This window comes from Pseudogymnoascus verrucosus (assembly GCF_001662655.1).
Source record: "Pseudogymnoascus verrucosus strain UAMH 10579 unplaced genomic scaffold scaffold_17, whole genome shotgun sequence".
Lineage (NCBI taxonomy): Eukaryota > Fungi > Ascomycota > Leotiomycetes > Thelebolales > Thelebolaceae > Pseudogymnoascus > Pseudogymnoascus verrucosus.
Genome location: NW_017263668.1, coordinates 218,172 through 231,039, shown reverse-complemented (window position 1 = coordinate 231,039; position 12,868 = coordinate 218,172). Strand labels below are relative to the sequence as shown.

The 12,868-nt window shown below is 47.8% G+C and overlaps 3 protein-coding genes across 3 annotated transcripts; 2 read left to right on the top strand and 1 right to left on the bottom strand.

Annotated features, from left to right (window-relative positions):
- Positions 1–153: 153 nt before the first annotated feature.
- On the bottom strand, positions 154–2,065 carry VE01_04330 (uncharacterized protein). The gene is made up of 3 exons (XM_018273805.2): positions 1,708–2,065; positions 657–1,657; positions 154–598 (listed from the first exon to the last, which is right to left on the bottom strand). Exons 1-3 carry the CDS (start codon positions 2,021–2,023, stop codon positions 248–250), a joined length of 1,668 nt encoding a protein of 555 aa, XP_018131067.1. The 5' UTR covers positions 2,024–2,065; the 3' UTR covers positions 154–247.
- Positions 2,066–2,308: 243 nt separating this feature from the next.
- VE01_04329 (uncharacterized protein) lies at positions 2,309–3,710 on the top strand. Its single transcript, XM_018273804.2, has 4 exons — positions 2,309–2,501; positions 2,579–3,072; positions 3,127–3,344; positions 3,396–3,710. Exons 1-4 carry the CDS (start codon positions 2,435–2,437, stop codon positions 3,460–3,462), a joined length of 846 nt encoding a protein of 281 aa, XP_018131146.1. The 5' UTR covers positions 2,309–2,434; the 3' UTR covers positions 3,463–3,710.
- Positions 3,711–6,357: 2,647 nt separating this feature from the next.
- On the top strand, positions 6,358–10,955 carry VE01_04328 (uncharacterized protein). Its single transcript, XM_059463608.1, has 8 exons — positions 6,358–6,936; positions 6,988–7,100; positions 7,155–7,386; positions 7,435–7,494; positions 7,547–7,858; positions 7,909–8,113; positions 8,211–8,219; positions 8,277–10,955. The coding sequence occupies exons 1-8, from the start codon at positions 6,895–6,897 to the stop codon at positions 10,850–10,852; spliced, it is 3,549 nt and encodes a 1,182-aa protein (XP_059319759.1). The 5' UTR covers positions 6,358–6,894; the 3' UTR covers positions 10,853–10,955.
- Positions 10,956–12,868: the final 1,913 nt, after the last annotated feature.

Genomic DNA, 12,868 nt, shown 5'->3' with positions numbered 1-12,868 from the left:
GACTGCTTCCGCAAGAGCTAACTGCGTACCCCGGCCCATATAGAGGCGAAGGTTGGTTTCGACGATGAAGATTCGAGTCACAATTGATTGAGACACTATTTGGATGGAGGTCTTGATCATTAAAATTGGGCTTCTTATCACCTGATGATGCATTCCTAACTACAGCTACTTGCTTTGGCGGAGCGGCCAACTTTAATGTAAAGAAATTACTTTCGAAAAATAACATGATTTCATTTTTCATGTGCTTCTAAAATCTTGCTTTGGTTTTAGTCTCTAATATCTTTGCATCTTCCTTTGCCCAATCTTTCACAACTTTCCTCTGAATTTTTCCGCTAGCAAGTTTGGGCACATCTGTGATAAATGTTACTCCTCCTACAAGCCATTTGTGCTTTGCTACTCTAGGCTTAATCCATTGCTGGATATCGTGAGGTGTTACCTTGCCCTTCGCATGCTCTTGCATAACAACGTATGCTCTTGGCCATTCTTCGCTATGTAGGGTGATACCAACCACGGCAGCATCAGCGATATCCTCATGCTCAAGAAGAACAGATTCAAGCTCAGCAGGAGCAACTTGTAATGCGTTTACCTTGATGAGTTCCTAAATTGTCGTTGTCAACAAAACGTATCCAAAGAGAAGGGCTGTTCCGAGTATGAACCTTCTTACGATCCACAATCCAAAAGGATCCAGCTTCATTCCTAACCGCCACGTCACCGGTTCTTAACCACTTATCCGAACTGATTGATTCCTCTGTGGCAACATCGTTTTTCCAGTAACCAAGGCAGACGTTTGGGCCCCGGATATACATCTCTCCTGGTTTTCCAACACCAACCTCATTTCCGTCATCGTCCAGCAATTTGCACTCGCAATTCGGATCCAGCTCACCCACACTTCCTGTGTCGTCTCTCCTCCCCCCAGGCACATGAATTGCACCGCATGTAACCTCGGTCATCCCCCACCCTTGCACGACGTTAAATCCGAAGCGCGCCATGCACTCATTCTGCAACTCTTTTGACAGCGGCGCTGCACCGCATAGCACATCCTTCACACTACTGATATCAAACTCGGTTGTCTCGGCTCTCTTCGCAAGCATGACCAAAATCGGTGGTGCGACTTGAAGGGTTGTGATCTTGTAATCTTGGATGGCTTGCAGGAAATCGCGGTAAACGAATTGTTTCATAACGTAGACCGGAATCTTCAATTTCACGGCCATGAGTATTGTGTAAAGCTGGCCGTATGCATGATAAAGCGGGAGGAAGCCAATCCATCGCTCTTGTGGGCGATTGGCGTATGCGTACGGCTTTTCTTGAAAGCGCATGTATATCGTTTGTTCGACATTCGCAATCAAGTTGTGATGGCTGACGCAAACTCCCTTTGGTGGTCCAGTGGTTCCAGACGAGTAGTTGATTGTTGCAACTACGGTTTTGGATTGTTTGTGCGTGAGCTTCCTCCAAATATACCGCTCGCCTTCTTGTGGGGTAGCAGCCATAGTTGTCCAGTCCTTAATACCTTTAAGTGGGGGGCAGTAGGAATCTGAGAACTGAAAGATGCGACAAGAAGGGACCCCGGATTTTGAGGCCGCCGCGAGCGCAGTTTCCATCATATCTGGATGAGCAAGGATTACCTTTGCTTCGGTGTTCTTAATTTGATGGATCATTTCTTGTTCTTATTAGCTCATGCTCCATGTTCTCGAAAGACCCCTTTCTCACCACGCAAAGTATAGGCGGGATTTGCGGCACTGAAGGCATAGCCTGCGCTCAAGATCGCCAGATATGCGACTGGCACGTATATGTGGTTTGGTGTGTAAATCATAATAACTTCTCCCTTTTTGGCACCTGTTCGCTCGAGGCCCAGGGCGAGGCGCCTAACCCAAAGAAAGAGCTCTGCTGGCGATAGCGAGATGCTTGGGTCTTTCGAATCGATCCATAGTGGATCTTTGCTCGGCGTCTCAAGTGGAGGGAAGAGATACGTTAGGACGTCAGTTTCTGGAATACTTAGATCTGGGTGGAGGGATTTGAACGGCATCTTGATGAGGATGAAATTAACGTGCACGAATGGAAAGAAATTAGGTACAAAAGAATATTGTTACTTGGTTATCATGACAACTATGTACACATAGATATCCACAGCCTTGCGCTGGTCAGCCTCGGCTAGCCAAAGGTCCAAAGGTCCAAAGGTTATGTTTTGGCGCGGAAAGCGTCGAGCCGTGGCTATAATACGGTAGGCATCGCCTAATCATTTCCGAGGTAACTCCAAGTAATCGGGCGTATTTCGGGGTTCGTTTACCCTCAAGGTCACAGAAATACAATTCTTCCAACTTGGATATTTCCTCTGTGCTAGAACCTTCAATTGACTGTTGATTTGCCCGCCATACTCTAAGTATACATCACCCACAACTCCAAAACGGACCACCAGAGGCACACAGCTAGCATTATCATGTCCCAATTCCAGGATTTCAATAAACTGTTCCGCCTCGACGGTAAAGTTGCGCTCATCACTGGTGGTATGTCTACATTTATTGGCTGTACCCTTTTAATTTTAGGTGAGGGAGGCCGAGTTTCCAGCTGACATTCAAGGTAGGCTCCCGCGGTCTTGGCCTTCACACTGCAACAGCATTTCTCCAAGCTGGCGCTTCCCGGGTGATCATCACCGCGCGTAAGGCTGGGGGTGAGCATGGCATCGATCAAGCCGTTGCAAAACTCAACGCTCTTCCGGGGATCAGTGGATCTGCGGTCGGCATTGCTGCCAATGTAGCGAACACGAACGAAATTATTGCGTTGGTTGAGAAGATCAAGAAGACTGAAGGGAAATTGGACATTCTGGTCCCGAATGCGGGAGCGACCTGGGGTTCAAAATTCGAGGATGCGCCTGATGCGAGTAGTGTCAAGATATTAGATTTGAATGTTCGAGGAGTATTCACTTTGGTGCAGAAATCCTTGCCATTGTTAGAGGCTGCTGGGACGCGGAGAGATCCTAGCAGAGTTATCATTGTCAGCTCGACGGCTGGTGTCAACGTCCCTCATGTTGGAGAGAATGGCACGATTATGTATTCAGTCTCCAAGGCTGCTGCACATGTAAGTATATCCAAAGTATCCTTCTGCGGATGCGAGTACTGACTAAGTATTTAGCATTTGGGACGAAATCTTGCGGTCGAACTCGGACCTCGCAATATCACTACTAATGTTGTCGCACCAGGTTTCTTCCCGAGTAAGCTTGCGGCTGGTCTCATTGAGAAGTTAGGAGGGGAGGAGGAATTAAATGCTTCAAATCCTAGGAAGAGATTGGGCATTCCAGAAGATATTGCTGGTGTGATGGTATATTTGGCCTCCCCTGCAGGAAGTTATATGTAAGTAACGCCAGGAGCCATTCCTTTTATAAAGCTAACACAAACCTTCAGAAACGGCGAAGATATCTCTGTGGATGGTGGTGCAAGACTTTGTTCTGGAGCACACTCAAAGTTATAATGTTTTGGAAAAGCTTACATCGATGGTTATCTAAAGGAGGGTATCCCACAGATTGTTGCATCTACAGAGTGCAATAACTGCTGAAGTACATAAATGAACTCGGTCCATTGGCCCTAATATTTAAAGTTATATGTGTTTCGGAGTTTGTCGACTTCTGCTCACGCCGACTCCGTGGTCGTTTCCGCGAGATTCCAGAAGAGTGGCGAGAGAATAGCATGTATTGCTGCACCTATTTAGTATAATTATCTCCCAATTAATACCTGATGTTCAATCAGCCGGAGTCCCAAAATATACGCTGATTTCAACTTATGTAGTTTTGTTAGTGCGCCTATCCCTGGTATTGAATCTCTTATTCTCAGAACATCCTCTGTCTCTTCTCATCATCAGCTCAACCTCCTTCCTTCGCCTAGAATCGAATCATCGATTTAAAAGCCACAAATACATCCTAGGCAAATAGTTCACAGTCAGAGATAGAACAATCTCTGGCTTTTTACACAAATTTTACGTTTTCTCTTGTTTCCCCCTCTAACGTCTAGAATATCTTTTTATGGCCATCAAGGAGCATACCAAACAGCAATACTACAAGCTCTCGCCTTCAACGCGAAGCTTAGACTTGGCACATCCGTTTTCGTGCAGAATTGGTGTATGCTTGTACCTATCTGAGATTCTCCTTGGATAGAGTCTAGACCCATAGCTAGACACTCATACATCTCTCCAACATCACATTTTCGAGGTAGGAATCTTAGCAAACCTCAACATAATTTCTTATCACTTACGAAATGATCTCATTAGTATCTTCAACCCCCTACTTCAAAACAGTCCTTCTTAGTCTGTGGCTAAACAAGCACATCGACACACACACACTGACCCATCTTCCTTTGTCACAGCCAAAGCAAAGTCACAGCAAAACAAAAAATACTAGCAACAGATATTTGCTAGGGCTCACTCACATGGACTTGTAATGTTCTGAGACCCATTCCCGCGTCATTAGCTCACTCCGTCCCTAGCTACCCCGCATTGTCTGTGATTACACCTGCCTGAGCTATACATGGGGAGACTACGCGGGGGAGAAGGCCACAATTTTCCTGGACGGTATTGCCACGGCTGTGAGTAAGCATCTAGAGGCGGCTCTGGGGGACTTACGGGAGACTCTCGAATGCAAACTCGGTATGAAAGTCTTGGCGGACGCCCTGTGTATCAACTAGGCCGACATCGTTGACCGGAATAGCCACGTGATACGTGTGAAGAATATATTTGGGCGGGCTTTTTCCGTTATAGCCTGGACGAACGAACACGAGGACCTGAAGATTCTTGGGCTGCACAAACCGGGGGAAGGACTCGTTCTTTGCGAGGTGATCTTTAGAAAATATGGCAGGGGCGCTCTAGAGGAGCTTCTTAGGGCCCGGGATCGCAGCTAGGGAGCCGCAGAGGATGAAGAAGAACAGCTTAAGGAATTAGTAGAGGATGTCGATGAACTAGTGTTTGACCAATACAACTGCGCAGATTCCGACGATAACGATGAACTGGGATTTGGCAGGCTGCATTTACGCGATATAGTCCGGGTAGAGTTGTCGTTCATGTTTCGGAAGGAGTACTGGTCTCGACTATGGATTATCCAGGAGCTGACAGTCAGCCCTACGACATCGACCGTACATTAGGGAGAGTCTGTGTTCTACTTATCGACTCTTCAAGCTGTAGGCGATATTCTCGTCACCCATTCCGAGTCTAGACAGTCCTAGAGGAGCTGAGGCCGAAATTGGACCTCCTAGCATTAATTACACTTTGGAGGACACTAGAGCCAGGTGACATAGAAAGTTCACTAAACGACGCTTTTCATCCGGGAGCTGAAGCTTCTTGCACAATGTGGGAATTGCTCATCTCCTCATGACAAGGTCTACGGGTTGCTCGGGTTGTTTCCGGCTTCCGTGTTATGTGCCATCACGATTGACTACAGCCGAGAACCTGACAACGTGATTGCAGAGTTTGCTTCAACAGCGCTGGAACAACAGCGAGCGGCTGCTCCACGAATACCGAGCTCAGCAGCCTCCTCAATCCAATCGCGCTTGGTGTTGAGCTCGAGCCTGTCCTGATCGCTCTTGCGCAGGTCCTTCTTCTCTCCGGCCAAGCCGATAGCAATATTGTGCATAGTTCGAAGACCCTCTCGTCTACGGTGCCGCCATAGTTGAGGTCGGTCTATCTAGGATCCAGGGTGAGTTTCTGTAGAACTTAGGCGTTGGTTGCGCCGAGAGGTAGGGGAGAGATGAGCAAAGCACAGCTATATACGCTGATTTTCAGGTTTATTTAGTTGTAAGGAGGCTCTAGTGTCAGCCTAGAGGGTTACGTGCACTCTAGGCCTATATGTAGATTTTAGAGCTAGAAGAGGCAATACAAGTAAAAGCACTAAGCTAACCAACCATCCTACTAGCGAATATCTACTATTGTATGTTTTTGCTTTTCTCTTTTTTAGCTGCTTTTATAGGAAAGGTGCAAGGTAGAAGAGGACTGTAACTAAAGTATCTATATACCTTAGCGCATAATGGTATACTTATATCCCATTAAGAGAGAAACTGTTACATACGACCATAGACTCAAGAGAATTGGGCATCCCGTCCGCTCTGCCATACACAAGCTTGAGATCGGTGGATTAGTAGTTGGGTGGGTGACCACCAGCGAATACCCACTGTTGTATGTTTTTTTGCTATTTTTTGATATTTTTGATTTTGTTTTCTAAATACCTAGACGATAGCCTCAATCGTGCTAATAGGCATAGCGCGGAATCGGGGCCCATTGCCGCCTGAAGGGTGAGGCGAAGGGTGAGCAGGGCGAGCAGGGTGAGTGAGGCGAAGCAACATTTTCGTGTCAGTTTGGCGTCACTTTCGCGTCATTTTCGTATCAACACCGAAGCACGTCTCTTTTTCTGGGTGATCTGATGAGTGCGCCCCTGCAATATATACTTCATCTATAGCAGGGCTTATTACCGACATGTTGTGTATTAACCCTCGCAGGGGGTGTTTTGGAGTTATTATCGTCTGATGGTAAATATCATTTCCGAGGACTGACCAGATTCTTCAATTAGAGGCTTCGAGCTTGACTTTGCATATTGCGACACTTCAACTGCACAGATGTTAGCTCTGTACGAAACGTCTTAGCGATGGGGTATCGGTCACATACCAGGTTGAGTTTACCCATGTCAAGAAATATTGCACAGGGCTGCAGACGACGACGTCTTGGCACCTGAGAGAGTGGCACTGACTGGTATCCAATCCGCTTTCTACCTGGTCTGGCGACTGCGGCCAGGTCAACATAAGCGACCTCGGGCGCTTATCTTGCGTCCAGGTAGGTCAGGGCGGTAGGTCTTCAGGAATATTGGTCTGTCATTCTCCGTTTGGCTCTTTCATCGCGTCGCGATCTCACGCACTATTGAGATCCACGATGGAGAGACCTGCTAAAAACCTCTTCGACGGTATCTCTCGAGTAAGCTGAGATTGCGCTACAGAATGAGCGGCTGCTAAGCTTCCTTGGCAGATCATCCCTCGATCATCCAAATATTCCAAGTCGACTGTCATTTCGCAGTCGCTCTCGGAAACAAAATCGCTCGGACTCGCGATCTTTGCTGAAGGAGCTGACCCCATCGTTGAGTAAGTCGTCCTCACCTTGGTGTCTTGAAACCGCGTGCTAAATATTGGATTGAGCATCGTGGCTCTTCATGGACTCAATGGCCACCGAGAGAAGACATGGACTGCCGCAAATGATGTTCTTTGGCTGCGAGATCTACTTCCCACTGATCTCCCAAATGCGAGGATCTTTAGTTGGGGATACAACGCAGATGTGTTTGGTGGTACCCACGGCATTGACCAGCAGCATATATATGACCATGGAAGGACCCTCATCAGCGATTTGTGTCTAAAAAGACGGCTTACAAAAGTATTAACCTTATCCAACTCAGCATCGATATTGTTAACGCCGATGTAGACGCAGAGACGTCCTATCATTTTCATCGCTCACAGCTTGGGAGGTATCGTTGTGAAAAGCGTAGGTTCCATTTCCCTCACATTAGTTTGCAGGGAGATACTTATTTGTCTAGGCTTTGATCCATTCAGATGCTGCGAGGAACGGTGCACTCGAAGACCACAAGGCAATCGCACTCTCGACTTATGGAATAGTCTTCATGGGCACTCCTCATCAAGGCGGCAACGGAGTCGCATTGGGAAGGGCAATCATCGACATAGCGTCCATATTCGTCAAAGCTGATTCCAAATTTATCAAAAATCTGGAAAGGGATTCACAGCTGCTGCATCAACAGTTGGGCCAGTTTGCGACCATAAGTAACCAGTTTACGACGAAATTTGCTTACGAGACTCTGCCGACGCCGACTGCATTTGGCAAGTCAATGATAGTAAGAGGCAAGATCTCTGGGCTAATATAGTCTTCTAACAAGAGCCGCAGATTGTACCGATAGGCTCTGCAATGGTTCCGGGAGTTGCTGATGGAGAAGCAGTGGCAATCATGGCTGACCATCGAAATATGGTCAGATTTCTGTCACGGGACGATAATGGTTATGAGAAAATATCTGGGCATCTTCTGCTAATGATGGAAGATGCGGCGATCAAAATAGACCATCGGTGGGAGACAGATGATGAACAGAAAAGGGGTACGGTTCTCTAATTTCTGTATTTGAGAAACATAATGAATTCGTCCTATTTTCGTCTGGCCCATTGATTGATCTAATTTTGCTAATACCTTCTCAGTTGTGTCAGGTAATACGCCACTGGTACTGCTTGGTGGAACCTACTAACCAAAAACATCGATCACAGGCAAGGTCAAGAAAATCACCATTAATATGCTCAAAGATATGTCGAACTCATACTTCACCGGCCGGCAAGAGGAGCTTGCAAAGCTGCGACAGTACATGACGGCGGAAAATTCAGTAAAACGACGCCAAGCCGTTATCTGGGGAATTGGTGGCGCTGGCAAAACCGAAGTTGCGGTCAACTATGCTTTGCAGTACAGTCAAGATTTCTCTGCGATCTTCTTTGTCAATGCCAAAGACACTTCCGAAATTCGGAGAGGTTACGCTGATATTGCGAGCCACCTTGGTCTATCCGAAGCTGTTGGAAAGGAACTGGCTGAAACAGACGTTGCTGCTCAGGTTGCAGCAATCGAGGCTGTCAAATCTTGGCTTCGAAAACAAGAGAATGGGGATTGGCTTCTTATTATTGACAATGCAGACGACCTCGATGGAGTCAGCATTGAAGAGTATATACCTCATGGAAATAAGGGCCATATCATACTCACTAGTCAGGATCGCGGTGCAGCTAATTTTTGTCCTGCTACAATTGAGCTCGGAGAAATGAAAAAGGAAGATGCTGAAGCGCTGTTCCTTCAGAAAGCCTGCATCGCAAACCCGACCAAGGAGCAAATGACCGTCTGTACCGAGATCGTAAACAAGCTTGGGCGCCTTGCTCTGGCTGTTGAGCATGCAGGTGCTTATGTGCATAACAACGACATGGCATCCAGGCCCGAGGACTATTTGATGGAATTCGAGAAGAGAAAAAAGGAAGTCCTCGAAGAATCTCCACGTTTTAGTCGCCATAAATCATCCATGATGGCAACTTATATGGTGACCCGAACAGCCATTATCAAGCGTAACATTAAAGCACAATATCTACTTGCTTGGATAAGCGCTTTGGATGGGACAGCTGTACCTGAAAGCCTCTTAGTCTCAAAGCATGTGACAGAGATGCACAAATACTGGAATCAAGACTATTCAGATGATTTTGATGACGCGAAAAAGGTTTTACTTTCCTATTCTCTCATTCAGATTCGCAGGACGGAACAAGGCGCATTTATCTCGATGCATGGGCTCGTCCATCAATGTGTGCAAGCGAGGCTTTCTCAGGTCGATCAATGGAGATGGATTCATTTCTCTTCATATACTCTCTTTACGCTTACAAAAGCGAATGCATTTGAGAGATCTCATTTCTCTCACGTCAAGCACGTCTTAGAAACAGTGAAAGATAGGTTAAAGCAGCCAGAAAATGGCCTCCCGTCGACAGAGATATGGTTCTGCCTCACCTTTCTAATGCATTCGCATATTGTTATGTGGAGAGATGCTGGATTAATGCAGGAGCTACATATGTACTCAATAATGGTCATGGACAGTTTGGAAAATACCGAGGATACGGAATATACGGCCATAACGCTGGGAGTTGCTGCGACTGTGCGGGGGATCTGTGGAGCGTACTCCAATTTTGAAGACGAGGTGCATGACTTGTGTATAAGACAGTATCTCAAGAAACAAATGACGCCATCGGCAATGGCAGCACTCAAGCAAATCGAAGATGGAACGCGGCCTGCCACGACTTTCGACCAGTCTTGTTTAAAGGAGATCTACAGAAACCCGAGCCCTAATCTCACTCCACTACTTTCTGAGCTCACAAGAGCGGTGGCTGCGGCATACGTTGGGCGTGGAAAGCCAGAGTTGAGCTCATTGTATTATCGCATCAGCCATCTGCCACTCGAAAGTACTTGGAAGTCTCGGGTGTCGGCATTTCTAATGTGGCTACTGACCTATATCGTCTGTCATTTCCGAGGGACTCCAATGCCAGAAGCCCTTGAATCCCAGCAGGTTCTAGCTGCACGCGACCGACTGGCCGGCAATATCCAAAGCACAATGGTTTTCTTCCGCCAAACTATAGCTCAGCACACCCCAGGCGATCTGAAGTATGAGTGTGCATCATTCGAGCTCTTTCGGCTACTCATGAAGCAAGGGGAAACTGAAGAAGCAACGGCCCTGGTAGACAAACTGATGTATCCTTCCGTCGATCTCTCTGAAGCTGACATTGCACGGGTGCATTACAAGGACATGTATGTGTGGATGCGCAAAATGAAGGTGATGCTTCTTCTGCAAGATCATGCTACCCATGGCGAAGCCAAGGCGTACCTCGTACGGATTTTGGAGACGACGGAAAAGGTGTTTGGGCCGAAGAGCTTGAGCACTGTACACGCTACCCTGCTACTCGAGATCTTCCACCGACAGCCTTGTTGCTATGATGAAGCGGTCGGAGAAGCGTACAAAGAAAAGAAAGAGGAAATGTTCAAGTTGCTGTATGGAAGTACGCCTGCGGTGATGCGACGTCAGGAAGGATTGCGGATGGGGAAAGAATTGCTCAGGCAGGGAGCGCTGGAGGAAGCGGGGTATGTCATTCGGATGTTTGCGAGGATGGCGAGTGAAGAATTGGGAGACGATGATCCGACTACAGTCGAGGCAAAAAGACTGTTTGGTGTTGTGGAGAAAGAAATGGCGGAGGAGTTGGAGGATTTGAAGGAGGGCAAGGTGAGTCTACGGTGGGGTAGTATTACTTTTATGAGGGATGTGTCGGAGTTATAGATCTGCCCTGGTTGCAATTTATCTGCCATTCGTCTCGATTTGTATTGAATACCAATGCGCTTTGTCTGACCTTGCTGTTCTATCACCTTTGCTTCTGCGCCAGCTTACAGAGTCGTGCTCTCCTGAATCAATTGCCGGATCTGCTTCATATTCTCCGTGAGCAACTTCAAGTCCCTCCCACTGCCCTTTGCCCCGTCTCTTAGTAGCAACCTGAGGCTCCTACGTCTCGCCATTATCGTGGTTGACAATTGATTGGAAGTTGGAAGGTTGGTGCCCATTACGCCGTCACACCCTGCTCACCCTGCTCACCTTACTTAGCATGCTCACCCACTCACCCTACTTACCCGTGGGCGTCCACTGTCGCGGTGCGACGCGTTGTCAAAAATGGACCCACTTTTAGGTGGTCAAGGTAGATGGTCGCGATCACAAAATAAGGGTAAGGGCGGCGAGGCTCACCCGCTAGGCTGGATGGCACCGATTTAACTATTATCTAGAGGATTGCTTGAGATCGGTGGATTAGTAGTTGGGTGGGTGACCACCAGCGAATACCCACTGTTGTAATGTTTTTTTTGTTTGCTATTTATTTTTTGCTCTTCTGCAAAGGCAAATATAGGGCGATACACCAAATTCTGGGATCTCTTTAGGTACTGTTGTATGTTATTTTGTTATTTATTTTTGCCGTTTGGCAGCATGGGCAAATATTGGCCGATATATCAAATCCGTGGTATTTCCTCAGCCTCACCTCCTGAGCGGAGAGAGATGCAGCGAGTCCTTGGCAGGTGTGGAGACGGGATACGTAGGAAGTTTGTTGCGTATGGTTAGGTTATTGCATATCAAATATCAAATTATGGAAATAGAAATAATCTTCAGCCTCACCTCGTAAACGCCGTGAACGGTTCGATGCGACGTGATACCTGGCTGAGCAGCGGTGAATGCAACATTGTCGACCATAGGAAATGGGATACGGTAAAAAATAAGAGAAAGTAAATTTGAGATTGCCAAAAATAACGATATAGCGCTGACGTATAGTATAGTACGTGTCTCACAGCTACAGACAACACCGACCAACAACAAAGCAGCCGCATCTCAGCTCATATCAGCATCTCATCCACAGTTTGAAAACAATACCCTTCTCCGTTCCGTAGGGTAACCAATAAACGCACAATCAGAGTTCATTCATGCATTCATTCGGTTCTCGAAAAATCATCACCAACCCAACCCCCGACAAAAAATCTACCCGTATTCCCGTGACACGCCCAATATAGCAACCACCGATCCCCACATCCCCACATTACACCAACCGACCGCCCTCATTCGTGGCCAAGTATTTCTAAATCCATCCCAGACCCTCATATGGTTAAGATCTCCCCTGGTGCCTCCGACGCTAAACCACCTTAGATGGGCGTTGACAGCGACCATCTCGTACTCAACGCTGATCGCGCCGATCGCGCTACGTCACGGAAGGCGGAAGCTTATTTTTCTGGTTCTCTCTCACCTAAGCCGACGATGGGGCCGTCTGACGCCGTTCCCGTGCCGCGCGGAAGGCGTAAGGTAGCCGGTGGTGGTTGTGGGGGATGGGGCACGACAGATACGGACGCGGGGTGTACGAACCCAGCTGTCGCCGACGGAGAATGGAGAGGGAAAGAAAAGGGCAGGGGGATGGGAGAATGCGAAGGGAGCTGGACTCGGCGTACGTAAGACAAGCAGATGCATACGCGAGCTGGGAAGGGTAGGCAGCTAGGCAGCTGATCGGCGGATACGAGTGCCAACGAGCGGGGAGCGGAGACGATGCAACGTTCGCTTGGGACGTCATGAGCTATCCAACCGGCAGTGAAGAATTCTTGATTGCATTGACTGGCAGTGTCAGTGCTTGGTTACGACGATGCTAGCAGCCATGGCAGCGCTGATCCACTGCGCCCGCTTGCTGATGTGGCTGGCGGGAGCTCGGGGCGGCGTAGCTGGGGGCGTAGGGCAGCGAATGAGCGTGTGTGGGGAGGGGGGCCGGGGGGACGGAGC